The sequence below is a fragment of the Oncorhynchus tshawytscha genome, linkage group LG16 (assembly GCF_018296145.1).
Source record: "Oncorhynchus tshawytscha isolate Ot180627B linkage group LG16, Otsh_v2.0, whole genome shotgun sequence".
Taxonomy (NCBI): domain Eukaryota; kingdom Metazoa; phylum Chordata; class Actinopteri; order Salmoniformes; family Salmonidae; genus Oncorhynchus; species Oncorhynchus tshawytscha.
Window position 1 is genome coordinate 53453762 of NC_056444.1, and position 12952 is coordinate 53466713.

General features: G+C 50.0%; 1 protein-coding gene across 1 annotated transcript in view; it reads right to left on the minus strand.

Moving 5' to 3' along the window:
- Nucleotides 1-12952, minus strand: part of prdm16 (PR domain containing 16) — a 182282-nt gene that overhangs the window by 11811 nt on the left and 157519 nt on the right. Inside the window, 8 exon segments of the mRNA XM_042299359.1 lie at nucleotides 3153-3230; nucleotides 3363-3535; nucleotides 7025-7112; nucleotides 7702-8973; nucleotides 8975-9368; nucleotides 10461-10614; nucleotides 11132-11279; nucleotides 11474-11681. Coding sequence (XP_042155293.1) covers nucleotides 3153-3230; nucleotides 3363-3535; nucleotides 7025-7112; nucleotides 7702-8973; nucleotides 8975-9368; nucleotides 10461-10614; nucleotides 11132-11279; nucleotides 11474-11681 — 2515 coding nt within the window.

The following is a 12952-nucleotide window of genomic DNA, read 5'->3' on the forward strand; positions in this document are numbered from 1 at the left end:
GTAGAGAGAGAGGTGGTCTAAATGAGTGGCCTGTTCCACTGTGTAAACAACAGTAATGACCCAGAATGCCTCAGTCTAAACACTGTGGGCAACATGACTGTTAATCTACTATTGGTCTTTCTACATGGACACATTTGTCACTGCAGCTCTGACACACACACACACACACACGCGCAGGGTTTTCCCCCTTGCCTGCATGGTGGGAGAATATGGAGGTGTGTTGTGCGTCCGTCAATTCCTCAAGCACACGCAAGTAATATGATGAATAGGCGACCGCATCAGTGGTCAGAACATAAACTAGAAGCAAAACGAGGGTTTTCACTCCGTCACCACATCATAGTCACGAAAAAACACACAAACAGACTATGGGTCAATTAACACTGTAATAGCGCCACCGTGTGGTGGAGAAACATTGATGCGCCACCAGTGGGAATGGGAGTCCTGATGCAGCACAGCCCAGCTCAACATCCACTCTGACTACTGCTCAATCTCACTCCCCACTATGGGAAATCTGGACAATCTGGCAACCGGGGGTCGGCATGGCAACCCAAGAGACAAACAAGCAGGTAGGAACGTGGTCCTGATTTGAGGGAGGATTTCTGGAAAATCTTTCAGCGATATATCTGGGGTCGTGACCGCGCACACAAGCACACACACACACACACACACAGCTGTACATCTATTTAACCTGGCCATAAATAAACAGTGGCCAGGCCTTGTCAAAACCCCCAGCCCACTGACACTGGCTCTTTGTTGTGTGTGTGTGTTTGCATCAGGGCCTGCAGACCTGCTACAAGGTGACCTCCGCTAACCCCAACAAACACCACACACACACTGACGTCAGACAGCAAGCCCCTGCTGCTGCAAGGCTGGCATTCAGGGCTAATTGCTTTGGGAAAAGTTGCTGGTGATCAAGCTTTGGAATCAAGATGCAGGGCCCTTTTCATGTTCTGCCGTGTGTTTGTGTGTGCGCTACGTGCGTACATGTGCGTGCTGAAGCTCGCTAACATCCAGACTCGGAGCAACACACTTCACAGAGCATGGTCGAGCGCCAACACTAATTCCTTTTTTTCTCTCTCTGTGTTTATATTTATTTGTGTCCGAAGGGACGTGAAATTACGACTTCTTTTTCTAGTCCCCGGCAGTCCAGAACATTGCGACGGGGGCTGCACATGGAGCGTTACTGACTGAATGGGGTCTTTCAGTGGTCAGGTCTAAAGTGTGGCCAATTTCTGGAGCAGAAAGCAGCCGCCTGATAGGATCTCAGGCAGGCAAATGGCCCTAAGACAATGAAGCATGAAGGCGGCTAGAAGGCCCTGGTCTCTCTTTCTGTCTGTCTCTCTCACACACACTCTGTCGCTCTCTCTCGGTCTCTCTTTCTGTCCGTCTCTCTCACACACACTCTGTCGCTCTCTCTCAGCCTCTCTTTCTGTCCGTCTCTCTCACACACACTCTGTCGCTCTCTCTCGGTCTCTCTTTCTGTCCGTCTCTCTCACACACACTCTGTCGCTCTCTCTCGGTCTCTCTTTCTGTCCGTCTCCCTCACACACACTCTGTCGCTCTCTCTCAGCTTCTCTTTCTGTCCGTCTCTCTCACACACACTCTGTCGCTCTCTCTCTGTCTCTCTTTCTGTCTGTCTCTCTCACACACACTCTGTCGCTCTCTCTCGGCCTCTCTTTCTGTCCGTCTCTCTCACACACACTCTGTCGCTCTCTCTCGGTCTCTCTTTCTGTCTGTCTCTCTCACACACACTCTGTCGCTCTCTCTCGGTCTCTCTTTCTGTCCGTCTCCCTCACACACAATCTGTCGCTCTCTCTTGGTCTCCCTTTTCCTCTCCCAGTGTTTCTTTCTCTCTCCACTTGTCGCTCTCCCCCGCTCTCTCTCTCTCACGGTCACTCTCCACCTCATCTCGGTCTCTCCTTGTCGCTTTCTCTCCCTCTCCCTCTGTGCTGCTTTTGGTCTTATTTGCCTGAAAAGTGGCAGAGATAATGATGTCTGCTATTTGTTATGGTAAATTGTTTCTAAATGAGCTAATCAGTAGATTGTTTGGACTGGGCCCGGGAACTGGGTCCCCCGAGAAAAATCTCTCTCTCTCCCTCTCGTTCTGTAGATTGTGCTCAAAGAGTTGGCACTACAGCTCAACAGAAGACAAAGTGCACCACTTTGGGGCCGGGCCCTCAGGTTAGCCAAGTTTCCAATAGTAGGAGGTTCATTTGAAAATGAGATTGCAGGTTCCTTTCTAAAGTAGTACTGCTTGGCTATCACTGTCCCTCTTGCCATTTACAGTCAATATGTTCTCAAACTGCACACGGTTTATTGGGCTCCAAGATGGAGATGGCGAGAGATGGAGAAACAGAGCGAGAGCGAGAGTGAGAGCGAGAGCGATAGAGAGAGATAGAGAGAGAGATCATCACCTATCCACCTATCAGAGGATAGGTGATGCAGAGGAGAGAAAGAGAGGGAGAGGTAAGGATAGAGATTCAGCAGGGAGGAGACTGAGAGAGCGAGAGACAAACAAACAGCAGAGACAGAGGGAGACAAACAGAGAGAAAAGGAGAGAGAAAAGGAGAGAGAGAGGGAGAGGCTGGGCAGGAGCCAAATGATTGATAATTAACGGGTCTCTATAAACAGAGTTCTGATCTCTCCAGGGCACCATTACAACCCAACATTGTCCAGGACCACCACTCCCCTGGCCCATTCCATCCCTCCCTCCCTGTCCTACCCGACTACATCTGGGCAGACTGCATCAATCTTCCTTCTCTTTCCTACATTCTCGCACTTTCCTTGCTCTCTCACTCTTCTCAAGTACCAGACCCAGCCCTCCTCACGTTTCCAGCAGGTCGTATATATGTATATATCACTCTGCGGTGTGTGTGTGTGTGTGTACAGCTGAAGCTGCACATTTGAGTGTGTGTGTGTGTGTGTGTCCGTCATCGAGGCCTATGCCAGGCATGAGTGTGTTTTTGTTGCCAAATGAGGAGGGATAAATCAGGTGGGAAGGATGTGATTTCATCATTGGTTGACCGGTTGGAGTAGGCCTCTGTCAGCGGTACGGAGAGACCGAGAAGAGAAGAGAGGGCGAGAGGAGCAGAGAGGAAGAGGGGGAGAGAGAGAGAGAGAGGGGGGAGAGAGGGAGGACAGGAAAGGCTTACCTGTAGGGCTGCTCTCCTGTGTGTGTCCGTAAGTGCCTGGTAAGATTAGCTGACCTGGGGAAGATCTTCCCACAGTACCTGGGGAGAAAGAGAGGGGAGGGGGAGAGAAAGAAAGAGAGAGAGAGAACACAGCTTAAATATCCTACACGGTCCTGTACTTCTTACAAAAAGTTTACCCCCCCCAAAAAAAATCTCCGGCGTGGTGCCTACCTGCAGGTGTAACGCTCTTTGCCTTTGCGGAGGATGGCGTCGGAGAGGGAGGGCGGCGGCGAGCGGAAGTTGAAGAGCGGGTGGGCGGAGTGCTGCAGTGAGTTGGGCGGGGCGTCCAGTTTGAGAGCGCCGAAGCTCTCCAGCTTCTCCGTCATGTTCTCCATGGCCGACATCTGAGGTAAAGAAGGTGTACCACGGTAAAGATACTGTAGCTGTAGATAGGGGAAGATTTACAGTCACGTTTTAGTCAACAATAACTGTTCTTCAACAGGTTGCACTGTTTTGTTCCAGTCCTACACTAGGCCTTGATTAGTTGGTTAAATCGCGCAAACTGTTCGCCTCGGTGACGAGCGCCTGGTAGCGGGGGCAGGAGAGAGAGAAATGGAGGAAGGCAGGAGGAAGCGATATATCAGAGGTCGTTCTCTTGATTGTGCTGTCGGGAGTCACCTCCCTGACCTATCGCACGTTGGCAGACACTCGAGGAGTCCCCTGAGTCCCACCCCCGGCCCAGGCAGACTTTGTTCTCAGCCACCTCCTCCTTTCCCCTCCGCCCTCAGACTCTCGGTGAAGCCACCGCGAGCTCAATAAGCCATTCAATGAGAACTCTGACGGGAACCATACAATAAAGTTCAAAGATGCCCGTCACTGATACTGCTTTACCTTGTCTCCTCCCCCAGCCTCGGGACAAAGGGCCAGTCAGTTATGGACTGGGGTTTTTTTATTTGCCAAAAACAGCTTACATCCTTCCTGGTTTGGGAATACAACAGGGGACATGGAGACAGACACGCCGTCTCAATTTATTTATTCGTGGCGTCTCGGTGTTGGATGATTCCGTCAGCGGAACGAATTAGCGAATGAGCGGTCCGGTCATTGCGGTGTGATAACTGGGTGGATTGAAGCCTAGAAGGTTGGGATAACAGAGGGCTTATTGGGCTTCGTATTTGTCTTGGATGTGTTCTGTCCAAGACCCAGGTGAAAGCAGCTTTGACAGACCATTCCGTTTGTTCGTACGTCTCAAAGGTCCTTACGTCCTTATGCTCCCGCCTGTTCTTATGTGCCCCCCACACCTGGCATATAGGAGGAAAGGATCCACTGTTGTTGTTGGATGCACATGTAGGGTACAGTGTGTGTGTGTGTGTGTGTGTGTGTGTGTGTGTGTGTGTGTGTGTGTGTGTGTGTGTGTGTGTGTGTGTGTGTGCGTGCGTGCGTACTAACTCAGTGTGTGAGTGCCTCGTTCAACTTCACAATTGATAGAGGACCAAGCAGATTCCCGGGTCAGATAAAACGAGTTCCCAACAACAGCCCCCATTCTTCCCCATTCTCCTGGACACAAACACAGGACGTCCTTGATGGACACACTGCTATTATCTAGGCAGCCAGGGAGAAGAAACTGGCCAGGAGGAAGTTATTAGCTCTCCGTGTGCTCCGAGGCCCAGAGAAACAATGCCGCAACTAAGTTTAGGATTAGCAAGGGGCTGAATCGTGGGATAGCTGCATGGGGTGAGATAGGGCTCGATTCAAAAGCGTATTATTCTTCTTATTAATACGTATCATTCTTGTTATCGCCGCTGGGAGGTTGTTTGGTAGGTGGGAAGGGTTGGAAGGGTTCGAGGACAAGCCAAACAATGTGGTTTGGTTATCAAAGGGGCGACGCGATACCAGACCTTTTGTCTTCTGTGCTACAAGGTGGGAGGCGGTGGAATTCCGAGGCGCCACATCGTAAACAAAGGAAGAAATCGTACAGAGCCCCTGAGAAATGACAGTGGCGCTTCGGGACCGCTGTGGGACCGTTGCGCAGGAGAGGAGGGTTTCAGGAGTGGGTTTGTGGGAATTCTCATAGAGCAACATGTTGGGACAAAATCAGATATCGATTCTAAAACTCTGCCTAAGAGTTCAACTTGGTGACCAGTTTTCCTAATCTGTCTCTACCCATCTGTCTATTCAATGACATAGATGAGCACATCTGTGTCTAATCAATCAGATGCAGTCAGTCAGTCAGTCAGATTGATATTAAGATTACTTTATTTGTCAATTGCACACAATGTCCAACTGAAATCTGACTTCCTATTTAACCCAACCCTCTGAAAGACACATACAATTGAAGTGGGAAGTTTACGTCCACTTAGGTTGGAGTCATTAAAACTTGTTTTTCAACCACTCCACAAATGTCTTGTTAACAAACTAGTTTTGGGAAGTCGGTTAGGACATCTACATTGTGCATGACACAAGTCACTTTTCCAACAATTGTTTACAGACAGATTATTTCAATTATAATTCACTGTATCACAATTTCTGTGGGCGTTTACATACACTAAGTTGCCTTTAAACAGCTTGGAAAATTCCAGAAAAGTATGTCATGGCTCTCAAGCTTCTGATAGGCTAATTGACAAACAATAGTATGCAAGTGTACACCAAGTTTACACCATGGGACCATGCAGCCGTCATACCGCTCAGGAAGGAGACACATTCTGTCTCCGAGAGATGAACGTACTTTGGTGCGAAAAGTACAAATCAATCACAGAACAACAGCAAAGGACCTTGTGAAGATGCTGGAGGAAACAGGTACAAAAGTATCAATATCCACAGTAAAACGAGTCCTATATCAACATAACCTGAAAGGCCATAAAAAAAACAGACTACAGTTTGCAACTGCACACGGGGGACAAAGATCGTACTTTTTTGAGAAATGTCCTCTGGTCTGATGAAACAAAAATAGAACTGTTTGGCCATAATGACCATCGTTTTGTTTGGAGGAAAAGGGGGAGGCTTGCAAGCCGAAGAACACCATCCCAACCGTGAAGCATGGGGGTGGCAGCATCATGTTGTGGGGGTGCTTTGCTGCAGGAGGGACTGGTGCACTTCACAAAATGGATGGCAACATGAGGGAGGAAAATTATGTGGCTATATTGAAGCAACATCTCAAGACATCAGTCAGGAAGTTAAAGCTTGGTCGCAAATGGGTCTTCCAAATGGGTCTTCCAAACTTCTGACCCAGCTCTGTCAGGAGGAATGGGCCAAAATTCACCCACCTTGAGTGTGAAGCTTGTGGAAGGCTACCCGAAACGTTTGACCCAAGTTAAACAATTTAAAGGCAATGCTACCAAAAACTAATTGAGTGTTTGTAAACTTCTGACCCACTGGGAATGTGATGAAAGAAATAAAAGCTGAAATAAATCATTCTCTCTACTATTATTCTGACATTTCACATTCTTAAAATAAAGTGGTGATCCTAACTGACCTAAGACAGGGAATTTTTACCAGGATGAAATATCTGGAATTGTGAAAAACTGAGTTTAAATGTATTTGGCTAAAGTGTATGTAAACCTCTGACTTCAACTGTACATATACAGGTTGCAGAGGTTGGAGCAGGAGGCTTCAACACTGGACTCCTGTGGAGCAGTTGCTGTGGGGTTTAGGTGTCCTTCTGAAGGGCACAACGGCAGGCAATGGCATCTAGGACTTGACACCAGAAAACCTCCTGTTGCCAGTTCACTTCCCGACAGATTTTTACCATCAGACCCGGGATTTGAACTGGCAAACCTCCAGTTGCTGGCTCGCCTTTCTAGGCTACCTGCTACCCGTCTGTTTCCCTTGCAGCAGTGGGGGCTTGCTGTGTGTGTGTGTGTGTGTGTGTGTGTGTGTGTGTGTGTGTGTGTGTGTACCTGTGGATGAAAGAGCAGCGGGCTGGGCCTCAGGTACTTCTCCTTCAGAGCTCCCACAGGGTCCAGTAACTTCCTCTTTTCCACCCTGCTGGACAGCAAGGACAAGGGTTACGTACGAAGGTCGGAGGTCAACTGGAAAGGTCGCACTGATTCACACTATACATGCCCATATAACGTATTATAATTTCATTTATACATTTTATGGACATAGTATGTTTTACATGAGTTATCTTGTTGTTATTAGTGCCACCCTTCAGCTCCATTCAACCCCTCCCATCTATCTCTTAACACCATCCATATTGGATTTCTATTTGCCATATATTTTTCAACTGTGCTGTGATGTTTCACAAAAGCTCTGAACCTTTCCATTCTCATAGTTTCTACAGACTGAACATATATATTTTTTGCTAAAAGCATTATTATATTATTGATCGATTGACTATGACTTCTCAGATCACCCAGTAATGTGGGAGTGCATACTTAGTCGTTTGCTAGTGTGGATATTGCAACCTAGTCCTTTCCTCTTATCTCATGAGGGGAAAGGTTAAGTCTGAACACTGACATACAGATTTGGAGATATATATTATACTGAATATAGGTTCTAACATGAGTTTCAACTTGAGTGGGTTATCATACAGTGTCTGGTGAGGCCTCTGGTCTACTCGGGGCTGAAATACCTGTATATTGGGTCCATGAAGAAGGGTGAGGGCTTGGCGTAGTGCAGGGAGGGCTGTTGCTGGGGCGGCTGAGCCAGGGACTGCTGTTGCTGGGGCAGCGGGGGCTGGAGGAGGGAGTGGCCCTGGGGGTGCTGGGTGTGGGAGTGCGGGTGGCTGCCGGGGTGCTCCTCCTTGCGGTGATTCTTGCGGCTGGGCGGTTGCTCGGGGGCCACCATCCCGTTGTGTCCGTCCCGTCGGCGGCTGCCGATGCTCAGGTCCAGCGGCTGCTCCTCACCCCCGGGGAGAATGAGGGGGGCGTTGCTGCTACTGCTGGGTGGGGTGGGCTTGGAGGGGGCCGGTGGGGCCGGCTTGGCCTCCTTGGGCTTGGTGGTGAGGTCGAAGGGCGATGACTCTCCAGTGCCCGGGGCGGACATTTTGTGGGGTGTCGGATGCTGCTCACGAGGCGACTTGGGCTCAGCTTTGAAGAACATGCCGGGGTTGAGGGTGCCGGCCCGCTCTGCGAAGGGGTAGAGGGAGTGAGGGAAGTTGGGTAAGAACTGGAAGGGGAACATGGAATGGTAGGGCAGCGAGCCGATCTTCTTCTCCTGCAGGCCCATGAGGCCAGGGCCAAAGTACTTCTCTGCAATGGAGGCGATGGCCTTGATGGAGTCAGTGGCAGCGGCGCCCCCTGTGGTGGTGGGTGGCAGCGCCTGCTCCTCCGGAGGCGGGAAGAAGGAGTGTTGGGAGGCGCCGGAGAGGAAGGAGGGACGCTCGCAGGCCAGGTTGCTCAAGCTGGACACCGCCGACACCGAGCCACTACTCACGTCGTCCGGCCGCCCGTCCAGGCCCACCCTATCCCCCCCCCTCGCCCCTCCAGCACCCGCCGCCTTCCTCCTCTTGGCGCCGGTGCTCCGCTCCCGTTGTTCCCGCTCGCTCTCTGCGTCGCTGTCTAAGTCTGAACCCGAGGCGGTGCCGGTGGTGGTGTCCAGGTCGGTGCCGCTGGTGGTGTTGACGTCCTCCAGGTCACTGCCGTCCGACACCTCCGACATCTTGGCCTTGGCCTTGGCCTCGCCGTACGCCAGCCTATCCTTGTCCTCCCTCTCCTGGCTGCTGAGGAGACTACCACCTCCATTGTTGTTGTTAATGGAGCTGACCAGAGACAGTGGAGGACCATCCAGGGGGCTGCGGGGCAGCTTGCCCTCCTGAATCCCACCGTTGTTACTGTTGTTGCCCAGGGGGCTCTTCAGCATCGGGCTGGGGGGCAGTAAGGGCGGCCGGGGGTAGAGCGAGGGGGAAAAGGCCCGGGAAGCCGTGGGAGAGCGAAGGGAAACCATGTGGCCCAGGGGAGAAAGGAAGGCCGGCATGGGGGTGAGGGTGTGGCCGGGAGGGGAAGTAGTCGGGGAAGGCCAGGCCCGAGTGGTTGAGGCCCGGGTGGTGGTGGGGATGGTGGTGCTTGGACTTGGCCAGGATGGGGCTGCTGCTCATGGGGATGCCGGGAGCGAAAAGTCCCCCAGCAGGGCCGTAATGGTTCTTGCCCTCACAGAAGCGCCGGTGCTTGTTGAGGGAGGAGGTAGTGCTGAACATCTGGCCACAGTCCTTACACTTGATCTGGGTGCGGCAGTCAGCGTGCATGCGCTTGTGGCGGCACAGGTTGGAGAACTGCGTGTAGGACTTGTGGCACACCTCGCCTGGGGAGACACACAGCCCACATGGGCCTGGTTAAGCCCATTTAAACACTGTCACTAACTCAGAGTACCAAGTCAACAGTCTACACGGATACAACACTAGGCTACTTAGAGAAAAAGACATGTACATCGCGCCTTCATTTTGTCTAAAGACTGTATATCTATACAAATCAGAAGCCGTACATGCTTTTGGTGAAATCCAGTGACAAGTTTTCATCTTCATACTTATTGGCCATTGAATCACTATGACTGGCAACACACCTACCATATGTCCACAAGGGGCAATATACGGTTAAGCTGACTATTTTCACACTATGTTCTATGAAGTGTTGCTTGAATACATACTGTACGTATACATGTATATAGGCATATACACACATACGTGCACATGAGTACAAACAGAAATGCAAAGCAGAAAGTTGAGTGAGAGAAGTAGAGATCATGGCTTCCGGCATCGTTCAATGGGGAGCTGAAGCGGATACTGTAGGATCCACTTTGATCATATCAAATCTGCCCATGCCGTCAGGAAATTTGTTTTACATCACCCTCAGAGGGGAAAAAACACACACAGAAGGAAAAGAAACCAAAAAGGAACACACAAAGTAACACTTTTTTTGAAAGTCCCCCTAAAGATGCTCAACAAATTATCAATAAACTATTTTCAGTAACATATCAGCTGCAGAGGGACCATAGAGTTGAATAGAGGGCCCAACTCCTATCTGTACCATTGCAATTGCGCCCTCTATCCAATTCTAAGCTGGACTATCAAAATAAAGTGTGACCCATACAACAAAAAGAGAAGGAGAGTGAGAGGCACAGAGAGGGGGAAGGAGGACGGTAACAAAAACAAGCAAAAAAGGTAGGAAAAACGCAAAACAAAATGGCGGTTGAAAAAGGGATGGGGGTCATGGAATTGTCTCTGACCTATGGGATTGTGTCTGCTACTGTCACTGGCCCTGCCTGGGGTTGGAGAGAGACGGAGGGAGGAGGAAGAGGAGGATGAGGAGGAGGCCTTTGGACACGGGGAGGAGGTAGAACTAGATGTGGGTTGGCTAGGCCGTGGCGGCGACAGGGGCGGTGGCGACTCAGACTTACAGATGAAGGGCTTGACACTGCTGTGAATGTGCTTGTGCTGCTTGAGGCCCGAGGAGGTGGCGAAGGTCTTGCCACACTCGGGGCAGGTGTGAGCGCGCGCTCCTACGTGCTGTGAGCGGATGTGGCGCTGCAGGTTGCTGGGGTCCGTAAACACCTACGGGTAGGGGGGTGGCCGGCACGTTTACATTGACACACACACTTATGCATACGCACAGATATAAAGCAGTTATGGCCAGCGATCACAGTCATCCGATCACTGTAATAAATAGTACTGAGTAAAATGGATTTTACTGCCATCATAGACAACACAAAACCTGACGATCTATCTCAGTCTATGCCAGCTGCCCATGAATGGCCTATTAACATTGATGGTGGTGACATTCACAAACAACTAACTTGATGGCCAGTCAACCAACAAGCTGAATAAACTGAAACAAGTGACACAAGTCATCTAACATAAACCCACATGATTAAGTTGGTACTAAGTTGCGTTTATGGTTGCCGACTTAATCATGACATCACACGATTACAACCACGTGTTCCTACATACATACAGGATGGATTTTCTCCTCATTCAAGTCGCTACTGTAGCTAGTGTCAGCATTCACCAAGGTAGCGAAGGAGAAGAGCCAGTGTTTGAGTGCACAACTTACGTGCCGGGTGTGCTGTACCTTATCGCAGTTTTCACACTCGAACCGCTTTCCGCTGTCGTGGGACATCTGGTGACGGATGAGGTTGGACTTCCAGTTGAAGGCCTTGGGACACTGGTCACACTTGTACTCCCGCTCCTCTGTGTGCACAATCATGTGCTGGCCCAGACTGGACAGGGAACACACACACACATACATACACACACACACACACACACACAGTCCTTTAGGATAATGATGATACTCCTCCAATCATTAGTGTAGAGGTGATTGTACCACTGTGTGTGTGCATGTGTTCTCGATGACGCACGTGTGTGTGTGTGTGTGTGTGTGTGTGTGTGTGTGTGTGTGTGTGTGCTGCACCTGTACTCGTTGGGGAAGATCTTCTCGCAATCCTTGCACTCATGGACGGGCTCATGGTCGCTGTCGTCGCGCTCCTGCTTGAAGTCCTCGTTGCTGAGCGTGTCGAACAGGGAGCCGGCGCTGGCGCACGAGTACTTCTGGTGCCGCCGCAGCTCCAGGCCCGAGGTGAACAGCTCGTCACAGTCCTCGCAGCGGTACATCTGCTCGTCTGCAAAACAACACAACTTGATTTGTCCCAACTGTTTTATCGGATACATGTGTCATCTGGACAAGGACCGAACGACACACACCTGCGAAAGGTAAAGGTCTGAGCAGGATGACTACATAGCTCCCCAGCCTATATCCATCGATGATCCCAGACTGAACACACAACTACAAACAAGGCAAGAGCATCCAGAAATGTCTAGCATTCAAACTTGTATGAAAAGAAATCTCAGGGTAGCCCATACCCTGTACTCTCCTGTCCAAGCTCATCAAGAGCATGTTCAAACGCTTAAAATAACCACTCTCCAATTGGTGTTGATGTAAAAGGAAAAATCTATTAAAAATCAAATGTAGCCTGGGCTAGAGGGCTTTACACCTTAATTAACTCATAGCTGATTACTTTAAGTCCAGTAGTAGTGGCTGTTCTTTGGCTTTATAGTGAGCAAAGGAAACAATAGGCTACACATTTGTCATTGTTTTCCAGCATGATAGCCTTTGTAATTCTTTTCCCAACCAAGGTCAAACCAATAAAACTTGGAGGCAGGGGCTTTCAATGGCGGGTTCCTGACTTGGACGCCAAGTTCAACAACTCAGGCCAAATGAGAGAGAGGGGGAGTAGATGGTGGAAGTTGTCCAAGAAGAATGAGCCATGCGGGGTTCGGCTAGGTTGTCACCCACCCCGTGGAGGTTTTAGAGCGCCAATCAACCCACGATGCCCGCTCTGCCGTGACCCTAGTGGGCACTGCGCGAGGGCACCAGAGATCCCCCTAACACACCACACTGTAACTATTAGTCATCGAATAGCAAAGCAGACAAGTTGATTCAAAATGACTTACAGTGCATGGCTCATCTGGTTTCTACTGTATGCCTACATTTATTCCGCTGGCTATGTCTAGAGCCATTAAAAGGGCAGAAGTGTAGCAACAGAACTTTGTCTAAACATGTATTTGAACAAATGACCCTCTTTGGTCGTAGTCGTCCATTACTTCAAACTCAAACACTATGCATGCATAGCTGCCACCCTAGCCACATAACTCATAACGGAGTGAGCGTTTTGCTGTGTTAAATGTTCCATTCCAACCTAAAAAACACCTCAGCGCCAAGCTATTTGGATGTGTCACCTTTGAAAGCTGCGACGTGTTTCCACGAACAGGCTTATAAAAAGCGCTTATTGAGGCTTTGTTACCTGTTTTATTACACCGAGGCTTTGTCAAATCAAACAGCACTTCAAGTGGGAAGTGAAACGCGAGGTTGGACCGGGCAGAACCGCACCTA